The sequence below is a fragment of the Meleagris gallopavo genome, chromosome 1 (assembly GCF_905368555.1).
Source record: "Meleagris gallopavo chromosome 1, MGAL_WU_HG_1.1, whole genome shotgun sequence".
Taxonomy (NCBI): Eukaryota; Metazoa; Chordata; class Aves; order Galliformes; family Phasianidae; genus Meleagris; species Meleagris gallopavo.
This window is the reverse complement of record NC_139404.1, coordinates 74,025,793-74,053,661: the sequence shown is the minus strand read 5'-3', so window position 1 is coordinate 74,053,661 and position 27,869 is coordinate 74,025,793. Positions and strand designations below refer to the sequence as shown.

The 27,869-nt window shown below is 39.3% G+C and overlaps 1 protein-coding gene across 1 annotated transcript; it reads left to right on the top strand.

The window, feature by feature from the left end:
• Positions 1–535: 535 nt before the first annotated feature.
• NOBOX (NOBOX oogenesis homeobox) lies at positions 536–16,951 on the top strand. The gene is made up of 8 exons (XM_085217779.1): positions 536–725; positions 3,383–4,132; positions 4,525–4,631; positions 4,855–4,973; positions 5,849–5,970; positions 11,352–11,622; positions 12,143–12,477; positions 14,250–16,951. The coding sequence occupies exons 1-8, from the start codon at positions 536–538 to the stop codon at positions 14,612–14,614; spliced, it is 2,259 nt and encodes a 752-aa protein (XP_085073905.1). The 3' UTR covers positions 14,615–16,951.
• The last annotated feature ends 10,918 nt before the right edge of the window (positions 16,952–27,869 follow it).

Genomic DNA, 27,869 nt, shown 5'->3' with positions numbered 1-27,869 from the left:
CCATTTCAGCAGGGCTGCACTCTATTCTTTTATACCTCAGTTGTATTGATAGCGGGGATTACCACAACACAGGTGCAAGACTATGCACTTGGCTTTGTTGAACCTTGTAAGATTCATCTGGGTCCACTGTTTGAGTCTGAATAACATCCTATTCCTTGGGTGTGTAGATCACACCATACAGTTTGCTGTCATCCACAAATTTGCTGAGCATGGACTTGATCCCACTGTAGTTGATGATGAAGATATGAAATAGCACCAGTCAGACCAATGAGCGGCATCAGCCTTCACTCCATCCAGGTATTGAGCCACTGACCAACTCTCTCCAAACATGATTTTGCAACCAGTAGGAGCTGTGCCTCACCACTAGCTCGATATCAGGACCTTTAGTGTTGCCACCCCATTACATATGGTTCTATCGGGAGTGTTTGCTTCTGCTCAGGCGTTGCCCGCCTACTGCCACCCCCTCCTTGGCCACCCCCTCCTTGGCTGAGTGGCTGAGATAGGTCTCTGAGATAGCCACCACGGCTTCTGGGCCATGCTTTCCCCGTCACTGGCGCCGCAGCTGGCTTTGATTAGCTGGCTGGCCCCGCTGCCCGCGCAAGGCTTGCTGCTAGGCGGAGCACTAACAAGGCCGCGCCTGGCTGTGGTGGGCTGGATGCGCGGCAGCTGTCCAGCCGGCAGGGACGCGGTGGGCATGGAGGAGGAACGAATGCTGAAAGGGCCAGGTAAGGGTAGAACTTCAGGAATACAGCGCTAGCTCATGTTAATCACCGGAGAGAATGCACCCGACAATGAACCTAACGAGCAGCCCCAGGAGAAAATAACAACCCCATCATCTCCTCCTCCAGGCTGTTATCTGGGCAGTAATCCCACCAAACCTGGACCGGTACTTGCAAGATGGGTGATAAGAGCCCTTGCCCCAGGGATAGTTGCTATCTTATCCGGTGTGCTGTCTCGAGGCTATGGGCTGCTGTCAGCTCAGTGTCTGTTGTAGCCTTGGAGTCACAGGGCTTGTAAAAGCAAAGAGCAAACTGGTGAGGAGGCTGAGGCTACTGATCTTCCCTTTATAGCTCTCCAGTGTGATCCTGCTACCTCAGAGTTTACAGGCTGGTGGTGCTTATGTCCCCAGTTCTCTTCCTCTTTGTCTGAGTTGCATGGATGTTTCTGTAAAGTTTACGGTTTTCCCTGCATGTCTGGGTTGCTTTGCACCAAATGCTCAAAGCATCCTTAAAAATCTTGCTGTCACTGTGCAAATGCTTACCTTGTTCTAGGAGCTCTGAGGAGGTGATTGCAAGAAAAGGACAATTTTTCTTCTTGTTCATGCAACTTCAGACTTTCAGGACTCCACTAGTACTTAAGATCTCTTATTTCAGATTATTTATCCAAAAAATGTGATGTTCAATCAGGTCTCTTGCAGTAGTAATGATGAAAGGAGAGGGCTGGCAACTCTCTGGTTCTTATTGTGAAGATCTATCTTTTTTTTTTTTTTTTTTTTTTTCCGAAGTTTTACTTTTCATTTCAGGTATCTTCTTGTTGATACCAAGTTTTGGGTTATTAGGTCTTTGCTTTGTGTCTAAGAAATAGAGGTGGCAGACTTCCTTTTTTGATGAAAGGATTATTCCTGCAGGTGGTGCAAAAATCCCTGCTTTTGATCTGTCTCTACTAAGGATACAAGGAATTGGCATATGACTTCAAAACAGGTTTTGTGATTTAAATGCATACTAGTGCATAAATAAAAGTAAAAACTAGTTGGAAGTGTCTTTAAATCATGAAGCTGAAAGTATTATTTCTAATTTGAGGCACAGTATGACAGGATGAATGATGTGAAAATACTAGTTTTATCGTGTAATAAGCAAGAACAGGACTGAAACAAGATAAAGCAGGAAGGACAGTGGAAAAGGGAATTACATAGGATACGTATACATAGCTTTTTCCTCCCTTAGCTCTTGGCCCCTCCTGTCTGTGTATTTAATCTCATGTAACAGCAAAGGAAACTTGCTGCTTAACAAGATCATATTATAATGGGTACATAGTTTTTTGCTACTGTCTTTTTCCTGTAATACTGATTCAGTTCTCTTAATCCTGTAAAAAGGCAAATTGAGAGGTCTTGGAAGCAGTCTGTTGTCCATTTGTACTTCCATGAATGCTGACCCAATTGACTGATGCTGTGAGTTTCCTACTCAATTAACAATTGTTTAAGAAAGAGGCTTTGGATCAGAAAGCAAGTTCTTTATTTTGACATTGTGCCACTATAAGTAAAAAGTAGGATAGAGTGAAATGATTTTTTTTTTTTAAATGCTTTGCTCCCCAATTAAATTGACTTATATTCTCTGTAGACACTTACAACTGCCAGCAATCTGCTCAAATCTTCCTCTTTCCAGAAAGAAGCAGAAATACAGTTCTAATTTTTTTATTCTACTTTCTGCTCTTAAGTAATAGCCACCCCTTAAAAACAAACAAAACAGAACACCCACCTGTAAGTCACACTGAATTCTACATGCATTCTGAGACACTCAATGAGATTTTTTGGTTTGAAAATGTACATTCCAGCTGGAAAAGAACACATTTTATTTTTTGTTCTATTAAACTAATGGTTGACCATTTTATTTCTCTTGCTGTGTTGTTTCTTAACTATCTTCTACTATTTGATATCTGTTAGCATAATGCAGTCACTGCTTTTTATTAAAGTTAGTTGGACTTCATCTATCTTTGTCTTCAGGTACCTTCTTCATTGCCCATCCTTAGGTCTGTTATTCATTACTGTTGTGTCTGAAGCTGAAGAAAGTTAAGTCAGTTAATAAATGTTCATAAAATTTACAATTTGTTGTTTTGTTTTGTTTTAATTTTGATCAACTTCAGTATGATAGAAACAGAAACCTCTATAATGAAATGTGGTGCTGTTTGACAGATAATCACTGCTGACAGAATAGATCAGAGTCTGGCTTTCATTTGTCTTTAGCTTGTTTTTGCAAGGAGTCATTTGGTATCTTTATATATCATAGATTTTTTTTTATTATTTCAAAGGCTTCTGTTATTCACAGTGCTGTTTTCTTTAAAAGTACTACTGTTAGTGATATGCAGCTTTCTCTCGATTTGTGTGTGTATATATGCTTAGTATTAATTACTTCTACAGTTTGCATTTGACTGTTTTTGCAGGCATTTTTTCTCTCAAGATGAGGCTTTTCTGAGATTAGATGTTTAAATATCTCTATGTTGACCATATTGTATTCTTTTTTCTTTTTCTATCCTGGTCACAGTCTTATTTTGAACTCTCGAAGTATGTTTGTCTTTTTTTCCACTGTTAATTTTTAGTACAATGCTTCCCCTTTTCCATGACTAAAACTTATCTTGGCGCACCTGGGTAAGAAAGCATACATATGAGTCAGTCTGGGAAACACCTTTCTTTTTCTTTTTTTTTTTTTTTTTTTCTTCTTCCTTGTAGAGTGTAAGGACAGCAAGGAGGGCTTATCACTGAACACTGAGCACTTTGTGATTGATGCTGATCCTCTCGGTGGACACAGTATGGGGAGTAATGCGCTAGTTACATTCCAACTTGCAACTATAAAAGAACTTGGGGATACCCTGGGAACAGAAGATAAGACCAGCCTTGTGAAGGAGGAAGATGGCAGTTACTGCATGCTGCAGGCCACTGGGTCAACTTCTCAAGACTCAACAGCCCTTCCACTCAACCTTGCCTCAGTGTGTGGGCAGTTGTCAGATTTCCTCAGCAACATAAATTCTGTGCCTCCTCTTCCTGTGGTTATGTTTACACAGGCATCCACAGATAATTCAGGGTCACTCAAACAGCATGAAGGTTATTACTCTGATGTGACTGAAAATGTGGGGGGAAAAAAAAAAAAATGCATAAGTGGAACGTGTGCTAAGAAGGTACCTGGTGCAATCTCTGGAGATTTCTGCAAGCTAGCACTGTTAGAGGATGTATATGGCCCAACTACTTGCAGGTCAGTGATCTGTACTTCAGCCAGTATTGTAGGTCAGCAATCCTACACAGCATCTTCATTCCTGAAATCTGGAAGTAGTCATGGTGAGAACAAGCAGAAAAAAGATTTATGTGAGGATCCAGGAATTCTACTGCCAGTCAAGAAGAAGACACGCACCTTCTATAGCGCAGGTAGATAATGGGGAACCCAGTGGCAGGCAGTGATACTTGTAGCGATAATGGCACTAATGTTTCCTACATCATCCTGAAGGCACAGCATGGAGGTGCTGAACTGCTCTAAATAGTATTTGCAATGCATTTTGCAGTACTAGAGGTGTGAGAACTTCTTCAGTTAAAAGTTGCCAAGTCTTTGTGCTTGAAATGTTGCTAGCAATACTACTTGTTTTACCGTGGAAGGAGACATTTGCTTACTTCTCTGATTTGCTTTTAAGAAAACACCACCTATGTTGTTCATGTATTGCTAACTATGTAAAAAAAATTGGTTTTTTAACTGTTTTTTTTTTTTTTTATTGTTGTTTGTCTTCTCCTCACATGCTTTCCATCTCTCTGTGTGTTGTTTCTAGAGCAGCTAGAAGAGTTGGAGAAGATGTTCCAGGAAGACCATTACCCTGACAATGAAAAGAGGAGGGCAATTGCAGCTGTAGTTGGGGTGACACCACAGCGTATCATGGTAATGCCTGTGTGGGTAACACTTATGGGATCTGTGCCAGAAAAGTGTCAGGAGGAGGAACTGAAGCAGGGAGAAGTTAATCTCGCAGATGCTCTGTGGAAGAAAGGTTCTTCAAGAGTTCTGGATTCATCTGGGGAAGCATGGAGGCAGTCATTGCTATTTCTTTGCCTGTGTTCCTGTGTGTAGATCATTTTCCATCTGAATGTTTCTTTCTATTGATCAGGTGTGGTTTCAGAATCGCAGGGCAAAGTGGCGAAAAACGGAGAAGTCAAATGTCAAAGGCAGCAAAAAATACTCAACATCAGCAGCTCTGGCAGTCCACGCTGGGTCAGACATTTGTGGGTGAGGGATTTGGTCTGTTTACTCATTTCTCCACAATAGATACCTAATGAATTAAATCTTCACCTATTACTTTTGACCTTTATTTTTAAGCCATGAAGAACAGATCATTGAGATGAAGGTTTATTGCACTTTTGTTTTCTCCAGCTGGACAGGTTTCTGGCAAATTGTAGTGCGTCCTCTTAAGAGAGCTTTTGGACACAGTGTAGCACTGTTTTACTGCAGCCATGCAGAGAGCAAAGTTGAATAGAAAGGACAAACAAAATCACTCCTTCGTTTTTATTTTCTTATGTGCTGTTTAGGCCTTTATGTGCACACAGGAAGCTTTTTATCCCAGACCTCCTTCCGCCATCACTTAAAATTTTCATAAATTTGTCACTTGGTGATGGAAAAGCTGCTTGCATGTAACAATATCATGGAGATATGGGCTTCTCTGAAGAAATGAAAAACAGCATGTTTCAGAGATGAGAGGGGAACAGAGAGAAAAAGGAATAAGTGAGAAGATATGTAGTCTGTCAAGAGAATGTGGGGGTGGAAGAAATTAAGTATCCAGAGGGAGGTGTTTATGGCAATTTGGAGTGAGAATCTTGTTCTTAAGAAGACTGAATAAGAAGAGAATCGTTAAGTGACAGATAGGAGACCATCTGATGGACTTCACTGCACTGTCCTGGCTACTTGTCTTTTCCATGCAAGTAGTCTGAGACTGCTTCCCCAAATATTGGTCGATAGTGTCCCTTGCATTCATAAGTAAGACAGTGTTTACTGATCTAATGATCTAGGATCTACCTGTTGTAGGATAGTTAAAGAAGTGTGTATTTTGTGGTTATGTCTTGCATTGTGTTCCAGTTCAAGTTCATACCTTTTATGTACAACTCCAGGGTACCTCTTCTGCCAATGCCTCCATTGCCTGATCAGTCTGCCATATTAAGTGTAGATGCTACAGCTGGAAACTGCTCCAGCAGGCTCAGTGAGTGTTCTGCATTGCTTGCTTCCTCCTCAGGTGAGACCCATATCAGTGCAAACCTTATTTTTGTTATTTTTGGTGATGTTGGCAGGCTTTCAGACACTTCAGGGAGGTCATGTTAGAGTTCACAGCATCAGTACAAAAAGTAACATCAAATTTAGCAGTTCCCTTCTAATCATGTTAATGGCTATATTGTATGTTGCATCTGTACTAGCACTAGAGATAGATTTACTGTTCTTATTCATTCATCTTATATCATAGCCCATCAAGGAATTCTGAACATGAGTTCATAAGGATATGTGGTTGAGAAATTCTGCTGTTACAGCTGAATGATAACTGTTGCAACTGGAGGTTCTTCTTCACATGATGACAAAACTATTATTCTGGCTATTATGTGCTGTTTGGGGCAAAAGTACAAATCTGCCTGTGTTGAGCCATTTCTTTCCGGAGAATCTGCACACTGGAATCCAGTTCTTGATATGGAAAAAAAAATCAAGATAAAGATTTATGGATTTTTACTCCCCGATCCTTTGAACTTGATGCTGTATGTAAGTCTAGCTTTTATGCAATATGTAGTTCCTTTACTTGCCTGAAACTCCAGTATCTTTAGTATTAAGGACATGTGAAGGTGAATTCTGTTTGTTCTCTTTAAATCAAGCTAAGCAAAAAGTATTAAAGTCTGTTTGTAATCTAAAGCTGGTAAATATTTTCCAAATAAATATCTGTATGACTAAAATATTACCATTTCTAAGTTACTTTGCAGGAAAGAGGTGTATTTTGCTAGTGAGCATAAATTGTGAAGCTAAGTAATTTATTTATTTATTATTATTTTACTATTATTTATCCTGGTTTCCTGAGGAGAGGGAGGAGTGTAGTAGGTGTAATGATACGGGTTGAACTCACTGCTTATGAAACCCACCCTTCCTTCCAGTCTTAAAGTTACATTCCTACAAGTCATGGAAAAATTGTCGCCCAGGAAAAGTAGAGATCTGAGTTACTGCTCCTTCTGAGTGAAAAGATTGCTATTAAGAGAGTTCTCATAGGAGATAAATCTGCATATCCCAACTACAGGAAAGCCTTCAGTCACAGTTGTAACTTAGATGTAGGACAGTACAACCATGAAAAATGAGACTTCCTTTTTTTCCCCCTCATCTAGTTGTTGTATAGGCAGACCCATTCATCCTCATTCAGAAATAAGTTTGCTCATAAACAAAGCCATCTAGGGCTCACCATTTTTCTTAGAAGACTTCAGAAAATGAAGAAGATAAAACATGGATAGGATTACATGCCAAGTAAAAGGAGCAAAATAAGAGTGAACTCTTATTTTAAATGAATAAAAAAGGTCATAAATCCACAAGGCAAAGGCCAGGAAAAAATGGTCTTGGTGGAAACAGCTCATGGCAGATTTCAGCAGAATAATCTGTGACCTATGCAATGGTGTAGTTATGCTCAGAGACTGGCCTAATGGAGTGATTGTACAGGTATTATCCTTGGTAGCAGTGTTTCTCCACTTTCAGCTGGACAAGCAAATTATTTATGTGCATGAGAACACTACAACCTGTTAACTTCTATGAAGTGCTCAGTGCCTTTTTTTCCTTTGCTTCTTCCTTGTTCTGTAGACACTGGTTATTGTTTATCTTTTTTTTTCTTTTCTTTTTCTCCTCTCTCACAGTTTGATACAGTTATCCAAAGAAGCTGCTGTTGAGATATTTTTCCATTCTGGCAGTGATGGATAGCACAGCTAATACCAAAATCAAAAGACTCGATTGTGCTTCAGAAATTTTTATTTGAGCTTGCCTTGGTCTTAGAATGATATTATGATTTTGCTAGATAGGTAACTTGCTTTAAACAAAGTAATGTGTATGTATGTATTTGACATTTCTAATTGTTTGCAGTTTATTTGACTGAGACTTCTGACAATTATATTACTTTGATTTAGTGATTTAAAACATAAATGACCTCTTAGAGACCTGAATGTCTCTGAGTAGGACTGAACTTCCTTACTGTTATGGAAAGTTTGGATGCATGTATAATTAAATGTCTTTCACATGAAAAACAAGAACATGTTTATGCAGGTAAGCACTGGCCATGTATGTACATAAACTTCCAGTTATAGAAGTTCCTCAAGCAAAATTAGGCAGTTGTGTGTATTTTTGGATAATTTTGTGTATTTCATTAGATTTCTGGTGTTTTAGCTGTTGATGCCTACTTTTCAGAAGCTGTTTGTGAGCGTATATACAGATAAGCATTTACTCCCATAGATATAAAAGTTACTTTCTATGCTTCTGATAGTTGAAGATTTTTTTTCCCTTGGTGATTTTGCAGGAAGAGCTTGTAGCTCTTAGGGAAATAATGTGATTGATTAGCCAGAAGCAGAAATTTGAATGGGATGGAGGAGCAATTGCATGAAGTTCAACATGATCTGTCAAAGAACAGTAAATAAATCTCTTAAGTCCTAATGATTTCACTATTCTTTATTCTGGCCTTTAAACAAATTATTTAAAACTGATGATGTATATCTTAGATAGCAAAAAAGATTCACAACTTTTAAACAAGTAGTAGTTTCTGTTCTACTGAAAATCCATAAGATCAGACCAACGCACTTCTCCTAGCATTATAGTTACAAGCTGAAATTAGTTTACTCATCTTTAATTAATTAATTGAAGAATGTTTGTGCTCCTAACTTTATGATTTTTCTCTTCTTTAAAAATGCCATTTGCAAGAAAGATGTATTTTTTTTTACAGAACATATAGTAATTTTAGGAAGAGACTGTATATGAGACAAGCTTTATGATGGCCCTTAATGTTCCAGTAAGTGCTGTGATTGCTATTACACAGGCATGTTTTATTTACAAGAAACTGGATTGTTCAGTGTGTGACTGAGACTCATAACAGAGACTTTTGCTGAAATCTTGATGCTTGAGAAGGCAGTTCTAGTATAAGTACATTGAGTTTAGATTTGTTGCTCAGCATCAGCTGCGTTGTACCCAACACTGTGCTTTTTGAGCAGTTGGTCATGTTCCCCAGGCCTACTGAGCAGTCTGCAACCAATTGCTTGATTATCTGCCGGAACTGTGACAGTTGTCTTATGCCAAGGCCTTCTGGAGTCAGTATGATGAGAAAGTAATGTATAGCAGATACTGGGAGAAAGGGCTCCAAAGCAGATAGGTGTCACCCTAATACCGAAGATTTTGGAGGTGATCTGATCTATAACAACAGTGAAAGCAACTCCCTAAAACTCAGTCTCATAGTTAAAACCATGCCCAGTTTTAAATTCATGGACAGATCTGTAACATAGGAATCCTATGTTATCCCCTAAAGTTTAGTGAAAGACTGAAAACAGTCATCTTGAGAGTAGCATACACATCCTTCGCATCTTTTTCTTTTCTTTTAACTTAAGACTCTATTTCAGTCATTGGACAGTCTTGCCCTTAATGAATGGGTTTCTTAATTCTGCCAGGATGTTGAGAAAGAAGCTATACTACAGCAAAGACATTACTAATGTCACAATCCAAAAGGGCTATTTTGTATTAAATGTTTATAATTTTTTTTTAAAGAAACAGATCATATTTCTCATTACGTGTGAAAGTAGGTTTAAAATTGTTTTTCTGGGATATGTTATTAACACTGCTCACATTTGTCCTAAGCAAGGCTAAGGCCAACTTCAAAATAGCTAAGTGCACTATTATTATTTAACTGAAATTTATCTGGATGTAAACAATTTTTCAGATAAGTTATACCCAGTATGGCTATGGTTTCATAAAGTTTGTGCAAAATATTATATTCTGGGGCATTGCAAACAAAGGCTTTTGTAAATGACAGAGCTTCAGCTCTGTTTTTGGCCAAGTTACTTTGGCTTGTTATGAAACTAAAAGTTGTTTTGACTTGTTTTACAAACCTTGGACTTGTATTACAAACCTTTGCTATGTCAAAATAATTATGAACGTAACATGTACATGCAACATAAATGCTGCCTGAAACAGAGAAAGATCATATTCAAATAGCAAACTAAACCACTGGAAATTGCCTGGGAGTGTGAATGGCTTAGAGATGCCATGTCTTGATCTAGTTTTTGAAACTGTGCCAAACTTGGGGCTATTCAAGTTTTCACTGAAAGATCATGTCTCTTTCCACAGTTGCAGTTAGTTGAAAAAAAAATCATACAGGAAGATATCATAAGATAAATGCAATTGCACAGTTCACTGGGGAATCTTAGAAATGGAACTGCAAATGATTGATCTGGAATCTTATTAGCTCTCTGGACACGCATTCCAAAATTTTGTAAAGATTGCTCATTCTAGCTGCAGCGGTATTATGTTTAGGTTTTATGCCAAAGGCATACACCTGGTGGAGTGCATCTGATGTTCCTCTATGCCTGTGAGAGTGAACTACAGCTGTAAACTATTCACACTGCTACAGCATTCCCTGAGTGCTTTGCTATGTGTGGAAGTAGACCAATTGTACTTGAATGATAATATCTGAGGTATATTCTCATATCTGCTCATCCTTATTCTGGTTCGGCCTAACTAGTCTTGAAAAATCATTTCCATTGCCCTATATACCTGAAGATAGTTACATTTCTCTAAAAAGAAATAATTTGATGTTTGGCTTAATGGAAGAGCATTTTGTTCATGTACAAAGTTCTTGAAGACCACATACAAAATTCTTGAACATCTGTGCATACTTGTTCTGGATCACCAGCATATACGCTTATAAACTTTTCCTATCATATCTTCTTTCCACAGAGGTGGCTTGGTTAAGAAACTGCTCCACTCTCCTTTTCCAGCAGTGCCTGAAGAGACAGACCACCAAACAAGACTAGCTACTGAAATATGTTGTTGTGCTTTCTCATCTCCCAGCTTCCTTTTCCCAAGGCTGACATCTATGTTATCTATCCTTTTGCTTTGTTTGTTTTAGTGTTTGGCATGATTCATCAAAAGCATATCAGGAGTGAAAGTTGTGGTTTTAAAACACGGTTGAGATTGTATGTCTCCAAAGGCATGCTTTTTGTTTCTTTCAAACTAGTTGAATTTTTCAAAAGGATAATCTGTGCAGCAAATTCTTCCCAGAGGACAATAGACATGGAAGAAGGCTGGGGGATCCTGTCTTTCTTTCCATGAAGTACTTATTTTCATTTGGCTGCCTTCTTGAGAGCTGAATTAATCTACTATGTGGAGACTAAAATTCTGAAGGTAATCTTGGCTAATTAATAAACATAACTATATGTTCCAGAGAGCTTGCTACTACTTGTTTTTCTTCCCAGAAGAAATGCTGCTACTTGTTCACTTTTATTCACATCAGGTTAACCTACACTCTTTCACTGGCATCTTGTCTTTCTGTTTTGATACTTTCATTAGACCGATCCTGTGCTTACTCCTTTTAATTTTTAGTATGACAGTCTCTCTTTTTATTCACAGTCTCTCCAGTGACAGGGATGATAGCATCTTGTGAAGCAGTTCAGACAAAGGCGTTGCTGCAGCTTGACTTCAGTTCCAGCAGGGTGGAGTGCTTCCCCAGCCTTCCTAGTCCTCCACCCATTCGTAGGGCCAGCCTGCCTCTCAGTCTTTCCTTCAGCCCTTACAGTCACATTGTTCCATTGATGCTGGATGCTCCCAACAGTGAATGCAGCTTGTCCAGTCAGGAAAACAGCTCCAAGGAGGCCTTCACTTATAGCATCCAGAATCAAGGGTAGGAGTAGATGAGATTCTCATTGAGGAAGACAAAGAAAGTGAATTTTGGGAGGGCAAAGCTGGGACATAGGACAAAGAAATAGATGGGAGTGTAACTGAGAATTCAAAAGAAAACAAACCCTTTAAATGGAGTATGGAAAAGTGTATAATGGTGTTGTAGGACTATGCATTTGCCTTCAGAAAACTGATAGCCATAATAATTGCATGTACATCAAGTGGAAGTGAAGTTCAGAAGCACAGAAAGCACATCCTTGAGAGGAGATGCATTGTGTTGGTGTGTGTCACTTAAAGAGTGGGAAAAACTAAAAGGTAGTCCCCATCGATGTGCTATATTAGAGAATCCTGTTGTTAATGCTTTGTCTCTTTTTTTCCTGTGCCTGGGATTTGAAAGAAAGTGTTGGATTCAGATAAGGATTTGAATGGCTGTCAAGAGTGAATAAAACAATAATTGTATATGTTAGAAAGTGCTGTTTGGGGTTGACCCGACTTTGAATTGCTTCTCTTCTTGCTCTCCACAGATTGTGTTCAACAGTTTCTCCTGAGCAGCTGGATTTTACAGGCAGTCTAGGGACCCCAAACTGTCAGTATGGGAGTCAGGATGGAACTTACCAGCTGTTCCAACATCCCCAGCAGCATCAGTGTTCCCAGTTCCACCGTCTGCCATTTCACCGACCCAGCAATGTCTCCAGCATTCAGCTCACTTCTACAACACCAACTGAATCCAGTGCAGTTTTCCTTGCCTCACCTGGCAGCAGTGGAATGGCAACCTATGGGCCAGCAGGAGACACACAGGGCTATGTACAAAACCATGTGGGGGAACAACCTGGGTTACAGTGGCATAATGAAAATGCAGGTAAATTTCTGAAATCTTAACATCTCACTCCTCAGGAGTGTCACCTGAAAGCCTCAGGGTGATCAGTGGTTTTTACTGGTGACTGAGAGAAAGAAGGAATGTGCATATACATGCATAATATATATAAACTGTTTTTTCTCCTTTCCCCATAATCTTTTGCTCTCTTAAGTGGTTTGTGACCTATTAATTTGAATCCAAAGTTACTTTTTAGGTTATATGTTATAGAGAATGTTACTGTGTGTGTATATTAGGTACTACAGTGGTTTCATCTAGATTGGAGAGCAATTTACCTTCTTCTGAAGAATACCGAACAAACTAATGTGCATATGGTGTATATAAGGTAGTGGTCAAGAATGAAAAATGAAGAGGTGTCACAGGAAATTGAGCAGTTGGAGGGAACAAGAAAAAGAGGGTTTCAAATCTGCTGGGCTTCTGCAGAGATCATTTTGAAAGAACTTTATGTATCTTAGGGTAGTATAGTGGAAGACAGTCAGAAATAGAGGCCAAAAGAATATTGTTATGGCTTCTTTTTTTTTTTTTTTTTTTTTTTTTTAATTTTCTGGTGGGAATTTGTGATATCACTTAGAAAATTATTATGAATTACTTTATTCTAAGTAAAAAAGTAGAAATTGCAATATTGGTATCCTTTTGTATCTGTGATCTGTATTCTGAATTTGTTCAAGTCCTGGTACAATCAAAAGATAATACTACTACCATTTATTTAGTTTGTCTGTCAGGTTTGTTAAAATAAAATCACAGTCTAAAAAACAACTCTCATCAAATAAGAGAACAAAATGCTTTCAGACTACAGATGCTGCCATTTTTGTGGACTTTGTTAAGGAAAAAGTCTGACTCACAGGGTGACTGGTGCAAGCTGGCTCATTTTTCATGGCAAACATTTTCTAGAACAGGTTGGCAGCAACTCTTTCTAGCACTTGGCCTGATTCTCCTCTCTGGTTGTAAGGCAAAATTATTATTTTCTGTGGTTTTTCAGTTTAAAGTTTCAGAAGTAAGGACTGTATTCTAGCATACAAAGATAATATTTTTATAATATGATGACAGAAGAGTGTGTTGCATACCTTAGAGCACGTCATGCAAGCATAAAGATGTATGTAATGGTATAGGATTTCCTAGGACTGACGAAGGGGTATTGCTGAAGAAACAGTCTCAGAGTCTTCTGTCTGGAGCACAACAGGTAGTGAATTAAAAGTGGTGTGGCTCTTCCCTGATAAGTGGAGCCAGAGATACAGAAATGCAGTGGGGAGAGAACCAAATCAGTGTAGATACACTACAAATTCTTACTTCAGCATGTAACCAGGTGAATAATTTTGTTGTATTAATATATACGAATAAAACATTCAAGGTTCTTGAATTGCAGCTTTCAAAGTGATCAAAGTGATGATTAAGTGTCCAGCTCATGCTTGGAAAACTGGAGTGGAGGAATGAAAAACAATACTGTGGAGTCTAATATCATTACATACACCCTGTATCTGTGCCAAAATGACATCTTGTTATTTAGATTGTAGTAATGATATAGCTTGAGTTTTTTCTCTGAATATAAATGTTCTGAATAGATAGATTGCAATGTAAACAAAACTAATCTTCATATGTATGTGATGTCTACTCTACTGTAGTAAATGTTAATGAATAATCATAACATTGTTTTGCACTGCGTACACTGTCAGAAGCAAAACATGCATTTTTACATACACGTGATTTTAATCCTACTTTCCTTATTGTCATGATTTTTTCTGTTCTTGCTTTTTACTCAGTGGGCATCACTGCCAATCAGATTGTCCCCTGGAATGATTGCTACATGCAGGGAGCTCTGTTCTTGCATCAGCTGCGCTCTCAAATACTATTTTCTAGCGCAGCAGGACAGTCTTTCACAGAGCAGATTTTGTACACTCAGCTGCCTTGCCTGCCCTCTTCTCCATATTGCCTTCAAGTACTCCATGGAACAACATCAGGATCCATGACAGATACTGGAAAACAAAAGGGAGAGATAACATCAGGCCAAAGTTCATACCAGAACCACCAAAAAGAACTGGAGTTGACATCACTTGCTGAAAGAGAGGAAATAGGGAGCAGCATCAAGAAGGAAGAGAGTATTGTTGATAATGGAAATGGAGAATGAATGGTATGAATAAAATAGATAGCAAAATTCTGTGTTTTATCAGACTTACTGGGTTATAAGTTGAGCAGCTACATAGGATTGATTATTTCTACATGTCTCTTCAAGTCAGAACTTCTCGAGAAAGAAAAGAGGAAGGGATAGCTTTTTTGATTTCCCAAATGACTTTTCAGAAAAAAGACATTTCTTTTAGATATAAAATTATATTGCTCTAGATTTGCTGTAAAGAGTTGAGGGAGGATGTTTGTCTAATTTTGCAATGTGAATTATTTGGAAAAAATCCAGGCAATTCTAGGCCATGTGAGAATTGAATTTTCATAATAATCTGATTGATGATTGATTGATTGATGCTGTGTTCTGAGAAAAAACAAGAGGAAACATTACTATTCAAACTGCAAAATAAGAATAGAGAAGAGAATATCATATCATTTACTTTTTTTAAATGATAAATGATTTTTATTATTGCCATTATTGTTTTCCTGCTCAGGAAAGAAGCTGGAAAATTTAAATCAATCTAACTTCTAGTCTATATTGTGTTTTTTTTTTTTTTTTTATTTCAAAATCTGATTTTATTCTTAATAATTAATGAGCGTGCGGGGGAAAAAAGCTGATACAGGCAACAGAGTCCCTGGATAGGTGGAAATTCTCAAGAGTTTGAAAGTATGGCTAGTATCCTGGGAAGAGAGCCCATGGAGATTAAGCTGCGTACAAAACGAGGAGGAACTCCAGCAAATACAGCTAATTTTAGGAACTACAGACATTACAAGAAGTGTTGTGGGAAGCCCAATCCATCATTTGTTTCATGTTTGCCAGCTTTAAAATACAAATACTATAAAAATTCATATATTCAAACTGTAAATGTCAGTTTTAACCAAAGTTTTAACCAAAACCAAAACCATAACCAAATCTCCATTAGTTGATTTGCATCCGGTTTGAATTGCTGAGAATTATGTTGTTCAAACTTTCTTAGGAATTGGTAACTTAAATATTTGGTGGGTACCACTTTCATGAGATACTAAGATCTGACACAACACTTGAAGTGGCTCAGTTATTGCAAGATGGGTTAAGCTTTTAACTGTCTTCAGTTAACAGAAACTGTGGACTGTTCATGTGTTATGCCTTGCATTGGCACCTGCATCCTTTTAGGATGTGTTGCAATTTAATCTGATGGGATGTTTCATAGCTGTGGCTTTTCTCTCACATTCTTGCAAATCTTAATGCGGGAACACTACCTGCAGTGTTATTATGAGTAATTTAGTACAGTAAAGTGATCTTGATCCAGTAGTCTTGGCTGCTGCTTTACCTGGGGCTGTCCTCCTAGGAAACAGATAAAAACACATCTCTGAAATTAGTCATCAGTTGTAGTAGCAGAGGACTTGACTGAAGAGGCTTTGTACCCTGGTTCATAAGCAAATGATCACAATTCCTAGGAACTGTGGCTTCCTAATATGCGTTCATCTGGTTAAAGCCTAGGATGTATGAGGAGTGTCTAAAATGTCAGGATCTTGCCATGCCCTTCTGAGGACAAACCATTGTCTTACAAGAAGTTGACAGTGCATTTCCTCTGATGATTTCTGTGTTGAACTGTGAGCCTTTTCATTGTCTTTTGGACACAGGCATGGCTTAAGTAATTTTTACATTACCATGTTCTATATGCTTCTATTATACTCTATGAAATTAAGCACTGTCAGGTCTTCTGCTTCATTTTTTTTTTTTTTTCTGTACCATGAAGGATGTTGGTAGGAGTTGAATGCTGCTGGTCCACTTTTTTTTTTTTCTTCACCATTTCAATGTATTGTACAACTCCATCAGTGGCTAAAGACTAAGCAGTATAGGCAGAAACATTTATATCATGAATCTACAAAATTGCAAAGGAATTTTCTTTTTCTAGAGCAAACATTTATTATTGACTGTAGTAGGCTAGGAATGTGGCAGAGAATGAGCGTCAGTTAAGTTCATGCTTGTTTCACTCATTCACAGCTGAACAGTCTAAACCAGTATTTCTAAGAAGCATGAAAAGGAATTTTCACTGCAATTACAAGTGTGACCTGAAAACTGTTAGTGATGACTGCAGTATTCTCTTTAGCTTGTTTTGTTTATAAATATTATCTGGGTTCAAAACCAACCCTTCCAGGAGATAAAAAGTACAAGAATAACAACAGGATATTGGCTTGTTTGCTCCTACTTGCCTCTTTTCTTACCCTGAATTGTTTTTCTCTTTACTGCATATTCTTGAAAAATTTTTAGTTTCAGAAATAGGCTTTTGGCTGTCGTTTGATGTGTTGCACAGTGAACTCGCATATTCTGCCTGTGATATATCCCATAAAAATTATATGGGCGTTCAGGATCACAATGTGAAGCAATTTCAGGAATTACTGGGATTGAGTTGAGCGTAGTAAAATTTTTAAATAGAAAATCTTTTGTTTTCAAGCTTTTGAATAAAATGTAGCCATCTCCAAGTATTTTGAGTGGAAAGTGAGATTCATTTCCATGCTTGCACCTTAGATTTGCCAAGTTAATTTGGCTTGAAGTTTTGAATGTAGATTTCTTTTGCACCTGTAGAAAACAGAGTAGGTACTTGACAGTATGCAGAAGGCCAAATTCATCCCTTTTGCGGTTCCACTGACTTAGCTGGAGCTAAACCAAGCTTAATCTACTCCATAGATGCAAAGGCAATTTTTTGCCACTTGTGAAAACAATGACAGTTTGCATGAGCTGTGCTCACATAACACCAAGAGTTGGTCTGTTACATCTGCAATAGCAGGTACACTAGTAGCTTGAACTCATAATTTCTTAGGCTCCTCTTCCTATTCTCTCTGCTGCAGCTTCTCTTAGTAGAATTAGATATAAAATCATAGAATTGCTCAGGTCAGAAAAGACCTTAAAGATCATCAAGTCCAACCACAACCTAATCATACTACCCAACTCTAATAACCCTCCACTAAATCATGTCCCTGAGCACCAGATCCAAATGGTCTTTAAACACATTCAGAGATGATGACTCAACCACCTCCTTGGGGAGCCTATGTATACCAGTGCTTAACCACTGGAATTTGTTTTACAAATGCACTGTTTGTTTTCTGTTTACAAGATTCTTTGCACGCCATTTGATGAAGGCTCAAGAGAAAGCCTAATGAAATAACACCTGTTTTAATAAAAAGGAATATTCTTAGTTTCTTTGAAGAAGGGTGAATTACAAAGTATCAACATTTATTCAGCCGATCAGTTGAAATTCCAATTTTTATCACTTATAAAGACTATTTAAAAAAATATAATCTATTGTTGCATGATAAATATTAATTTTCCTCTTCCTATGTTTGTGTCTGCATGAGAATAATATATGAAAATATAGTCCATTATCTGACAGTATCATGCATCTTCACAGATAAATGCTGACAAGCATGGAAACACCTGTGATAACTCATTTAGCTTAGTGATAATCAGATCTTCAGAACTGATAATAAATCTACCAGAACAGTATGCAGAGCATAAGATGCATGGCATAAGTCGTGCATGCACTGTGGCACTTTCAGATGTGTTTCTCAGTTGTCTTGTGGGTCCTGTGTGCTCACATCTGCATGACCTGTTCAGACAAGAGCTGGTAAATTTATACCTTCTGGTTAGATGAAACATGTGGGCCATCACCTTGGGATGCTGCTTGTCTTTACTGTGCTTAAAATTTACAATGTATTGTTAGAGCACCTGGGGGGAGTTGGGGGAGCTAAGGTCCACTTGGTTTCTTCTCAAAAATGATAAGCAAAATGCGAACAAGATTCAAAACAAAGCGAAGTGTACCTGCAAAGTATACCTTTGGGGTCCATTCTGTTTTCAAGCACTTGATGGCAAGGAGGAAACGTGGCCTCTCCAAAGCTCCCTGCTGCAACGGAAGACCCCTGGCAACAGTCTCGCTTTTGTTTTTCCGTGGGAAGATCATTTCCCTACCTTTCTTCCTTCTTTTAACACTGTCACTTCTCCTCAGCCCTTTCACTTGAGGTAGCTGGTTAGGTTTTTTTTTTTTTTTTTAATTTTCTACTTCTCCCCCTTCTCCTCTGTATGCCAAAGCAAGAGACACACATAAGAAGTTGTGCTAGACTGTGCCCTGACATCCACATGGACACCAGACAACCATGTGCATTCAAGTGTTGAGTCACATCTGCCCACTCAGCAACCCAGGAAAAAGGTCTTGCTCCCAAATATTTACGACCAAACTCTTTCTTGCACTGTGCATGGCTTCAGGCACTGTCCTGAAATTAAAATGCCGTGATGTGTGGTGAGAGGTAGTAAGATTCTCTTTGAACTACTGTAGTTGTGGCTCCTAGAGGAAAGTGGAAACACTGGTGGGAGAAGGCTAGAGGGAAAAAGAGTGCCAAGAAGAGAGGATACCAGAAAGAGGGTGAGGAGAAACATATATGAAAAGATATTTTGTGACTCCCTTCACATAGTGCTGAGGATCCCTAGTTTCTAAACTGCTCCAGGGTTGGTTACAAATGTTTCTGTACAAATGGGACAACTCTGCTGCCCTGGGGCTGCTGCTCTGCATTCTGTCCCAGTAGCTCTCCTGACAGTCGAACTGTGGGTTTGAGCCACAGGGCGAGGGATGCTGGAATGGACATACTGAGGCACTGCACACACTTCCTCTCAGCTTGTCTTCTTGGAGAACTTTTTGGTACGTCTAAAGCCTTAGCAGTGTCCTGAGTTGGGTTCAGCATGAATTTTGAGCTGACATGAGCTGTGTACTACTGACACCCGTAATCCACAAACAGAAGCAAGCTGTTTGGCTGCTAGGTTGTTTTCCTTGCTCTGCTTGTGACAAGGACTGAAAATACCAGCTGTTATTTCTGTTAGCTGCTGTCCATGGAGCAGGCATGGTTTATTTTGGTATCAATCTGCCATTCTGGAAAGCCTCTTTCTGCTAATGCAGTGCCCCTCCAGTGCTGAGCCGTGAGTGCCATGTGAGCCCTGGAGTAGAGGTGAGATGTCAAGTTATCTGGAGGGTGAAGCAGTGTGTGTGTGTGTGTGTGTGTGTGTGTGTGTGTAACTCTGTAGGGCATTTTCACTGGCAAATGTGGATGAAATGGGGACAATACAACAATGTTAGGGGCAGAAAAACAGCGCTTAGCTTAGCAACTACACATAGAGTATACCTGGTGTGCAACCACTGGAAATACCAGTAATGAGTGCATGTGTGAGTGAGTAGAACAGTACTTTGAAGAGCATCAATGTTGCTTATTAAAATACAGATGAAAATTATTTGAGATAACAGAGCTGAGCACTGAAAAATTAGGAAACGTTGCTGTACAAGTGCAGCTTCTTTTGTGCCCATCTATTATAATAGTAGGTGATCGTGGAATTAATTAGTATTTTAGCTCACAGCCTCTGTCTCAGCCAGTGGATATGTAGGCAGCAATTTGGATTTTAGGGGGCTTTTCAGACAGTGTATAACTGAGATCATATTTACTTTGTGTAACAGCATAGTAAGTAACTTTATTAACAACATAGTAAGTAGTTATTCCTACACGGCATTTTGATGATGCTCACAGCATTGTTGGTAAGTGGTACAGAGACATGAACCCCATATGAATAGAAGCCACTACTACAGTTCTTTCCTGTATCTTTCCTTTACAGCTTATGAATGCAGGCACAAAAATGATAAAGATCAGAAATAGGCACTGGCATTAAACTAAGTCAATAAAGCCACAATTGCATTCACAGATGCAATCTTTTGTTGTGCATGGCTCTTACAGACTTCAGTTGCTGTCATTTGTGCCCAACACTGTAGCAAAGCTAAAGATACTTCTCCTACACACAGAAAATGAGGGATCAGCTGTGTGTCTTGTCCCGCACCACTCTCAGTCAGAAGCAGGCATTCTGTCCAGTTCTGATAACATAATTTGTCTTAATCACAAGGCCATTCTTTTCCTCATTTCCTCTCATTTCCTCTGTATTAGAATTTCCAATCTGCTGCCAAAGGGAAAAAGAGATCTTGCAGATCTACGTCAAAATGTATGAATACATGAATTAGAGTTTTCCATCATGTTTTTTTATGGTAGCATCACTTAAGATTGCAACCTTAATGTCATTTATTCTCTGTTCTCGAGTGTTGATTTTTGTTGTTGTTAAATAAGTGGTAAAAATATATGTTTCATGAGGTGGGGTCACTAGCGCACATAATGATCATCAGAAGATTGGATTCTTCAACTTCATCATTTGAGCTAATGAGCTTGCTAATAGCCCTTTTTATAGTGCCAGCATTTCAAGGCAGAAGAGGCCTTTGTATTTTTTTTGGATCTTCTGCATACCAATTTTTTTTTTTCCCAAGTATTATATGTTCCTGTCATTCCCCATACCTGTCTCTGCCTTGACACCTTACTGGTCTGTCTAGGTTTTATTCTAGACTTGTGCTCTGTATTTGTGCTCCCTGCTTTGTTTAAAGCTTGGACCTTTCTTCAATCCCTGTTTTTTCTCCCTTCCCTTGCTTTGATGCCAGAAAGGGCTGTGAGGTGCAAGAACTGCCATGGTAGATTTGAGGTACAAGGAAAATTCACTGGCTACTCTGAGGTTCTTCATTTTTCTGACACAAAACAGTGATAATAAAAGCTGTCCCAAAGCAATGATCTTAACACTTGCACTCACTTTACCATCCTGGTAATATATAGACATGTATGTTCTAAATATTTCCTTGTAAAAGAGATCAGTGTATGAAATCTGTGAATGTTCTTAGACTGGAATCTTCCTTCCCCCAGATCCAGGAAGCTAGTGAGCCGCAAAGTCATGCGTTTCTGAAAAGTCAGATTGTTCTGTGGATTGCAACACGGGATCAGCAACAAAGTCATGGGCATGAGAGGACCTGCTCTCAGTGTTACAGCCTGGCATATCATACTTGCATCTGACATGTTGCACTGTTTCGCAGTTTCTGTAGGAATTTGGCAACACAGCCCACAGCAGCAGGTTACAACCTGATTGTGCATAGTTAAGTTGTTGCGAGACTTTAAAAAATATGTTATATTATTTTTTTTTTAAGCATGGCAGAGAAACAAGTTGTGTTTCTCTAAGTTCATTGTTGAAAACATCTGAGCTCTACTTGCTGAAACTTAGGTTCATATAACAAAATTCAACTTGAGGCAGGCAGAAAATTCCTGCATAGACGTTTGAACTCTGATATGATAAGAAGCTGACAATAAGATCTGTTCATAAAAAGCATGGAGGAATCATGTGAAAAGTTACTATTAGAAGCAAGAAAAACTTTACAAATAAATATGCTGTAAAGCAAACATTTACAGAAGGAAAATTTTCCAAACATTTAACAGAATTTTTCCAAATATAAGTAAGTGAATCACTGCAGAAGCCCAGATAGAGGGCAAGTTTGCTCACAGCGTAACAAAACACTCAAAGTGGATGGATCCCTGTTATGAAAAGGACAATGGTTGCTTCCCTTTGCACAACTGAGAAAGCTTGGGAAGCAGCTTGTGAGATTCCTGACAAAATGAGGAAGGTGAACAGATGGCAGAAAAGCCTGCTTTTTATACCTGAATCAAGGATGGAGCTAAACTGGCCCTCGCAAAAAGGAGAAACTTATTCTTTCTAGTGTATCTTGACATATAGGACTAGCAATCCTGCCAAAGGGAAGCAGTTCTTGACAGGAAGAGTTTGCTAAGTGGTGCCTTCACTGTTGGTCCAGCTTTCTGTCTCATTTCTAACTCAGTGTTATTTCTTTTTCCATGATAACATTCTTGATCATGGACGCTCTATCCTTCAAAAACCCATAAGGCAGCAAAAACCTGTGTATTATTTTTCATTACCTACAGTTCTTCTCACTTTGGCTACTAACTGGATGGAGCATCACAAGGGAGAATCCAAGAGCAAAAGTCTGCAGCTCCTCAGAGAGCAGCTGAACAAGAGCTGTGTCTGTGATAACTTTTCCAGACAACTACCCAGTGTCAAAGACTTCTTAAATATCTTCCCAGAAGAGCAAAGTATTTTCCCTATTTGCTTCTGTTGGAAACAGATCCCCAGCCCAGAAGTAGTGCAAGTTTCCAAGTGCATAAAAAATCTTTTTAAAGGAGGTCAGTAACCAGTGTGCTGCATCTAAAACAAAGTGCCCAGTTTTGGGACTCAATATCCATCACTGAAAAAACAGAGTGAGCTCAGTGGAGGGCAACAAAGATGGCTAGCTTTCTGAAGCATGTTCACTGTGAGAAGATGCTGAAGTTATGAGGCTTGACCAATCTGCAGAAGAGAAGAATGGTGGGGGCTAATGACAGCTTCCTTTTTCCTGTGAGAAGGTTACCAAAAAGACAGAACCAGCAGCCTCACTGTGGTACACAATGGTAGGATAGCAGATAATTAGCATAAGTTGAACCAAGAGAAGTTCAAACTCTTGTAAGGAAAGCTTTTCCTCCAGGAAGACAGCCAAGCAGTGGATCAGGTTTCTGTAAGACATTGTGCAGTTCTCATCCTTGGAGCTTTTCAGGACTGTGTTGGATAAAGCCCTGTTTAACCTGTCCTGACCTCATGGCCAGCCCTGCTTTGAATAGATGGTTGGACATCCTGAGGTCAACACAAAATTGCCCTGAGATCCTATGGATCTCTTTAAGCTTAACAGTTCTCATACTCTAGAGAAAGTAAAGGTCTGCCCAGCCTCTGCAGTAAAACTGAAGTGACTTTCCACTGTTTAATTACTATTTGCTTCCTTGCACTACCAGTGGGCTGGCAGCTGATAGGTTGAATGGCAGAATCCCAGACATTTTCCCCTCATAATTTGCAAAAAAAAAAAAAAAAAAACCCAAGCCGTTGTTGCCCTGTTGGAGGACAGCAGGCACACAGTATGTCATCCTTTCTGCTTCTGAGAATAGACCTCAGCAATTCACCTCATCTATTACCCATTAAAGCATGATTTACACTAATGGAGAATGGTTTGGATTTGACTGTCTGCTGTCTTCTATCCATTTACACCATATTTGCCATGTTGCTTTCTTTTCAAGAGCATTCTTTGATGTGCATAGAATGCAAAAACCTTCAGCTATGGTGCAGGATGTAGGCTGAAGATGTGGACTGTGCAAAAGAGATTGGAGAAGGAGCAAAATCCCCTTCTGTCCCACAAGTACAGTCTGCATGCTTACATAGCCCCCGACAAAAATTTAAAAAGAAAAAAACAAAAGCACAATCATTTTCCTTAGAGGAGACTGAAAGGAGTCCTCATTGCAGTGTACAGCTTCTTCAGAAGGGGTACAGATGGGTAGGTGCTGATTTCTTCTCTCTTTTGACAGTGACAGGATCTGAGGAAATGGCACAGATTTATGTCTTGGGAAGGTTGGACTGGGTGTAAGGAAAAGGTTTTTCAGCAGAAGGTGGTCAGGCACTGGAACAGGCTCCCCCTGGCAGTGGTCACAGGCCCAGGTAACTGGAGCTCAAGAAGCGGTTGAACATATCTCTCAGACACTGGGTTTGAATTTTGAATGGTCCTACGTAGAACCAGGAGTTGGACTCACTGGCCTTTGTAAGTCCCTTCCAATTTGAGATATGCTATGTTAGTGTTTGAGGGTCTACCATCTTACTCAGAGTCTTACTCAGAGTAAAGTCACAGAGATTTTCGAAGAATTAATGAGTGCCAGAAAAGCAGAAACCAGTAAATTCTATTGAACATTCACAGCCACTTTTAACATCTGCCTGACTGAACAGTCTCCCAGGAACATGAATCATGACCTGCTGACAAGGAACCACATCTCTCCTCCTATTTTGTGTCTAAGGATGGGATGTAACCTGTAATTTGGAGGTGTTAGCTGCCCTACTCAGAATCTCTGATGCAAGAGGAACCATGCCAGAATGTACAGCAAAGCACTTAAGCACAGCAGCAGAGGAGTGTAAAGGATAACAATTAAGAAGGATTCTTCTAATTACCATCCTCAAATGATTGCAGCACTGAGGTGAGGTGTGGCTTTAGAAAAGGCTGCTGAGCACTGTCCCAGCTCTCCAGGAGCAGCAGTGTATGCATAAGCTGATGGTGCAGTTTGCATGCTGTTTCACTCCTACAAAGCCAAAAAAACCTCTCTCTCCTCTACCCCCGTTCTTTTCTCACACCAACCCCCAGAGCAGAAGCTCAAACCTAAAATTCTTGTCATAAGAAGGGCATGCCATGCTAAGGTTGATGCTTCATGTTGACACTGCGTGAGCCATTTCTTCAGTGGGACAAAGCAGAAGTGCAAGCACTCAGCACATAGTAAGTTAGCAATTAAATGTCAACATGGAGGACAAAGCAAAAAATAGTTTTCAGCCTGAATAGCTATTGAATGTCAAATAGGCAGCTAGAGAACAGAAGCATTCAAACAGCCATGAAAGGCTGCCTTGTAGATTCATTTTTGTAGGAGACGCATGTGTGAAAGCCTGTATCCAGCAGTGGAAAATCTCACTGATTATTATTGGCAGTGAAGTCTGGAAGCTGTCTACATGTTCTAGGCTCATTTGAAAGTGACTTTTGGTAGGAATCAAGGTTCTCAATGCTGACAGTTTGAATTAGGTCAGTTCAAATTAGGTCATTTCCTCAAATTTGGTCATTTCTGCCAAGAAGCAGAAACTGAAGAGGTTACTATTTTATAATCATCCTAATTATATAGTGGCTGTAGGCAAAAGCCACTCTCTTAACATAGTAACACAGAAGAGTCCAGGCTGGGTTTTACTTAGCTAGTGCTTGTGCTCTGTTGGACCAGCAGCTTTCCCCTGAGGGACAGAAATCTGCTCACCAGGCCCTCTTGGGGTCCCAACTAGACATTCCCCACAAACAGGAATTTGACTCACATTTAGCACTATGATTTCAGTCTCTATCACTCTTTTCTTTTTTATCTACCTCCCCTCCCAGTTACTCCTAGCCAGATCCTGTGACTTGAACTGCAGATCCAACAGGAAAAGTGGAATAGGGCAGATGTACAACCAGTTCATAAGAACTGTCTGCAAATGCTCTACACAGTACTTGGGCTGATAGGTGAAAGGGATACAGAATCATCCTGATCCAGACAGCCCAGACATGAACGTAAGTTCATGGTGTTGCTGCTGAAGCATTTCTTTTTTCAGATCACACTGTAGCTAACAACAGTATCCCACTGTCAGACATTTTCTACCCCCTTTAGAAATAAACCTATTAATTGCTGAACTATTCTTCAGCAAATTGTCAGAATACAATCTGACAATTCTTCCCATACTGAGTCTGTTAGGCTCACACCTTTCTTTTACTGACAGCTTCTTCCAACATCTCTCACTGTTTCCACAGTTCAGGGATCTGCTGTTTTTTCCTTGCACTTGACTCAATTGCTAATATGCTAGGACTCCCTTACAATGACAATATGCTGTACCACAGTTGTCCTTCCTAGCTCCACTATAAAAAGGAACCTCTTCTGTAGTGACAAGTGTTGCTCCTGTGCAAAACCAAAGTTCTCCCATGTTAGTGCACTTTCTGCCAACATTGCCAATCATGTGGCTAGCTTGATACCTCCCTTAATTTCTGAGGCAGGCTGGGTCTGACTTTTTGAAAGTGGTCTAAAATATTTTTTTTCTAGCATAAATACCTCATGAAAAGCCTCAATAGTTCAAGAACTTTGTAAGGTTTGGCCAAGTGGCAAGGACGTATTTTGAGTTCACAGCAGCAGATATGTTGTTTGTTTCTTGGAGCAAATGTCCATATTTTATGTACTCCTTTTCCCAGTTGTCCTTGGCTAGCTTACAACAAATAAATAGCCGTATCCTCTAGTGCCTTGACTTCATTTTCCTTTGATTTTCCTCATAGCAGTGGATAGCAGGCACAACTTGCAGCAGCTTCAGAGCAATGCAGTGCAAAGCTTATCAATGTTTTCTCATGAACACAGCAAAAACTAGCAGCAAGCTATGCTCTGCCACATGCATTTCAACAGCTCATGCTATCTTTGCCCATCATTCATCTGCCAGTTCAACAGTCAGTGTTATGTTAGTGCCTTACCCAGGATTTACCCCCATTATCAGTTATCATCTCTTCTGATATGCCATTCCAAGCAAGTATCCTTCAGATACATCTGATCTGATTTCAAGATGGGAAACTCACCCTCTGCTCAGAGGGACAGTACAAGAAAGCCTTTTTTTAATTAAAAAAGTGGTATTGCTTTTAATTAGAAGCAAATTCTTCAGGAAATCTGTCCCAGTTGCTGCCTGAAAAGCCAGCTGCCTCAGAAGCAGTTGTTTGAGATGTACTGATTTGACATCAACTTTAAGATCTTAGGAGGACTGCAACCAGATATTACACCTATAATTCAGGTTTTTGGTAAAAGGAAAATAATATTCAAGTAACCATCAGTAACTATAATCAGCTCTCCTTGAAAAGATTTACAGAAAACTCCAACCAACACATATAGAATGTTCAAGAAGGGGTGAAGGTTGGGTTGTAGTACTTCCAGAAAGAGTTTGATGGCAGACAATCATGAAATGTTACCATAAACACTGTAAGAAGGCAGTGTTGTAACAAAGACTAGTGTGTACAGAAAATGCTCATTTAGCTTCTTTAGAAAACAGATGCAAACTTATCCTTCCAGCTATTCAGTTGAATTCTACATCAGTTTGAGAGCTACCACCACAGATGATGCTATTCACCTGCACTCCTGCTATCAACAACATTCTTTCATGAGCTTACAACTGAGTTAATTTAAGTCTAAACTAAATGCATGCTTCCCACTTCCTTCAGATTGATCTTTTTTAAGAAGGCACTATGAAATAGAGAATAGATTACAGAGGAAAGCTTAGTATTTGCATAAAGCTCTGAATTTATCAACAAGACAAGACATCCAAGTATTAATCTATTGCTACAGTTAGAGCCCCAACCCTCCACTTCTCATGTCAAAAGAGAACCTCCTTACAAGAGAAAAGTGGGAAGTGCTGAAAAATTTAAAATACACAGATGACAAACACCAGAAAGTCTAAGAACATATATGATGTGCTACAGCAGAACATAGTATGCAGGTATAGCATAGCAACTGGCAAAGCTCTGAGGTTTGTATCCCACCAAGAGGTATTTTAAACACTATTAAAGGTCATTTAGATTGTAAGGATAGGAAAACTAGTAACTTTTTAGCTAGGGTTTCCACAGTAACACAGCTGCTCTCTCCCATTTTTTTACTTCTAGTCTGAAACACAATAGCCACAGTACTAGTTGCTGCTATGAGGAGCGACTGCAGAGCAGTACATTAACTTCTAGCAGAACTTGTGTTTCCTCCCCAGAATTTGAGATTTGGCCCTTAAAACTGTG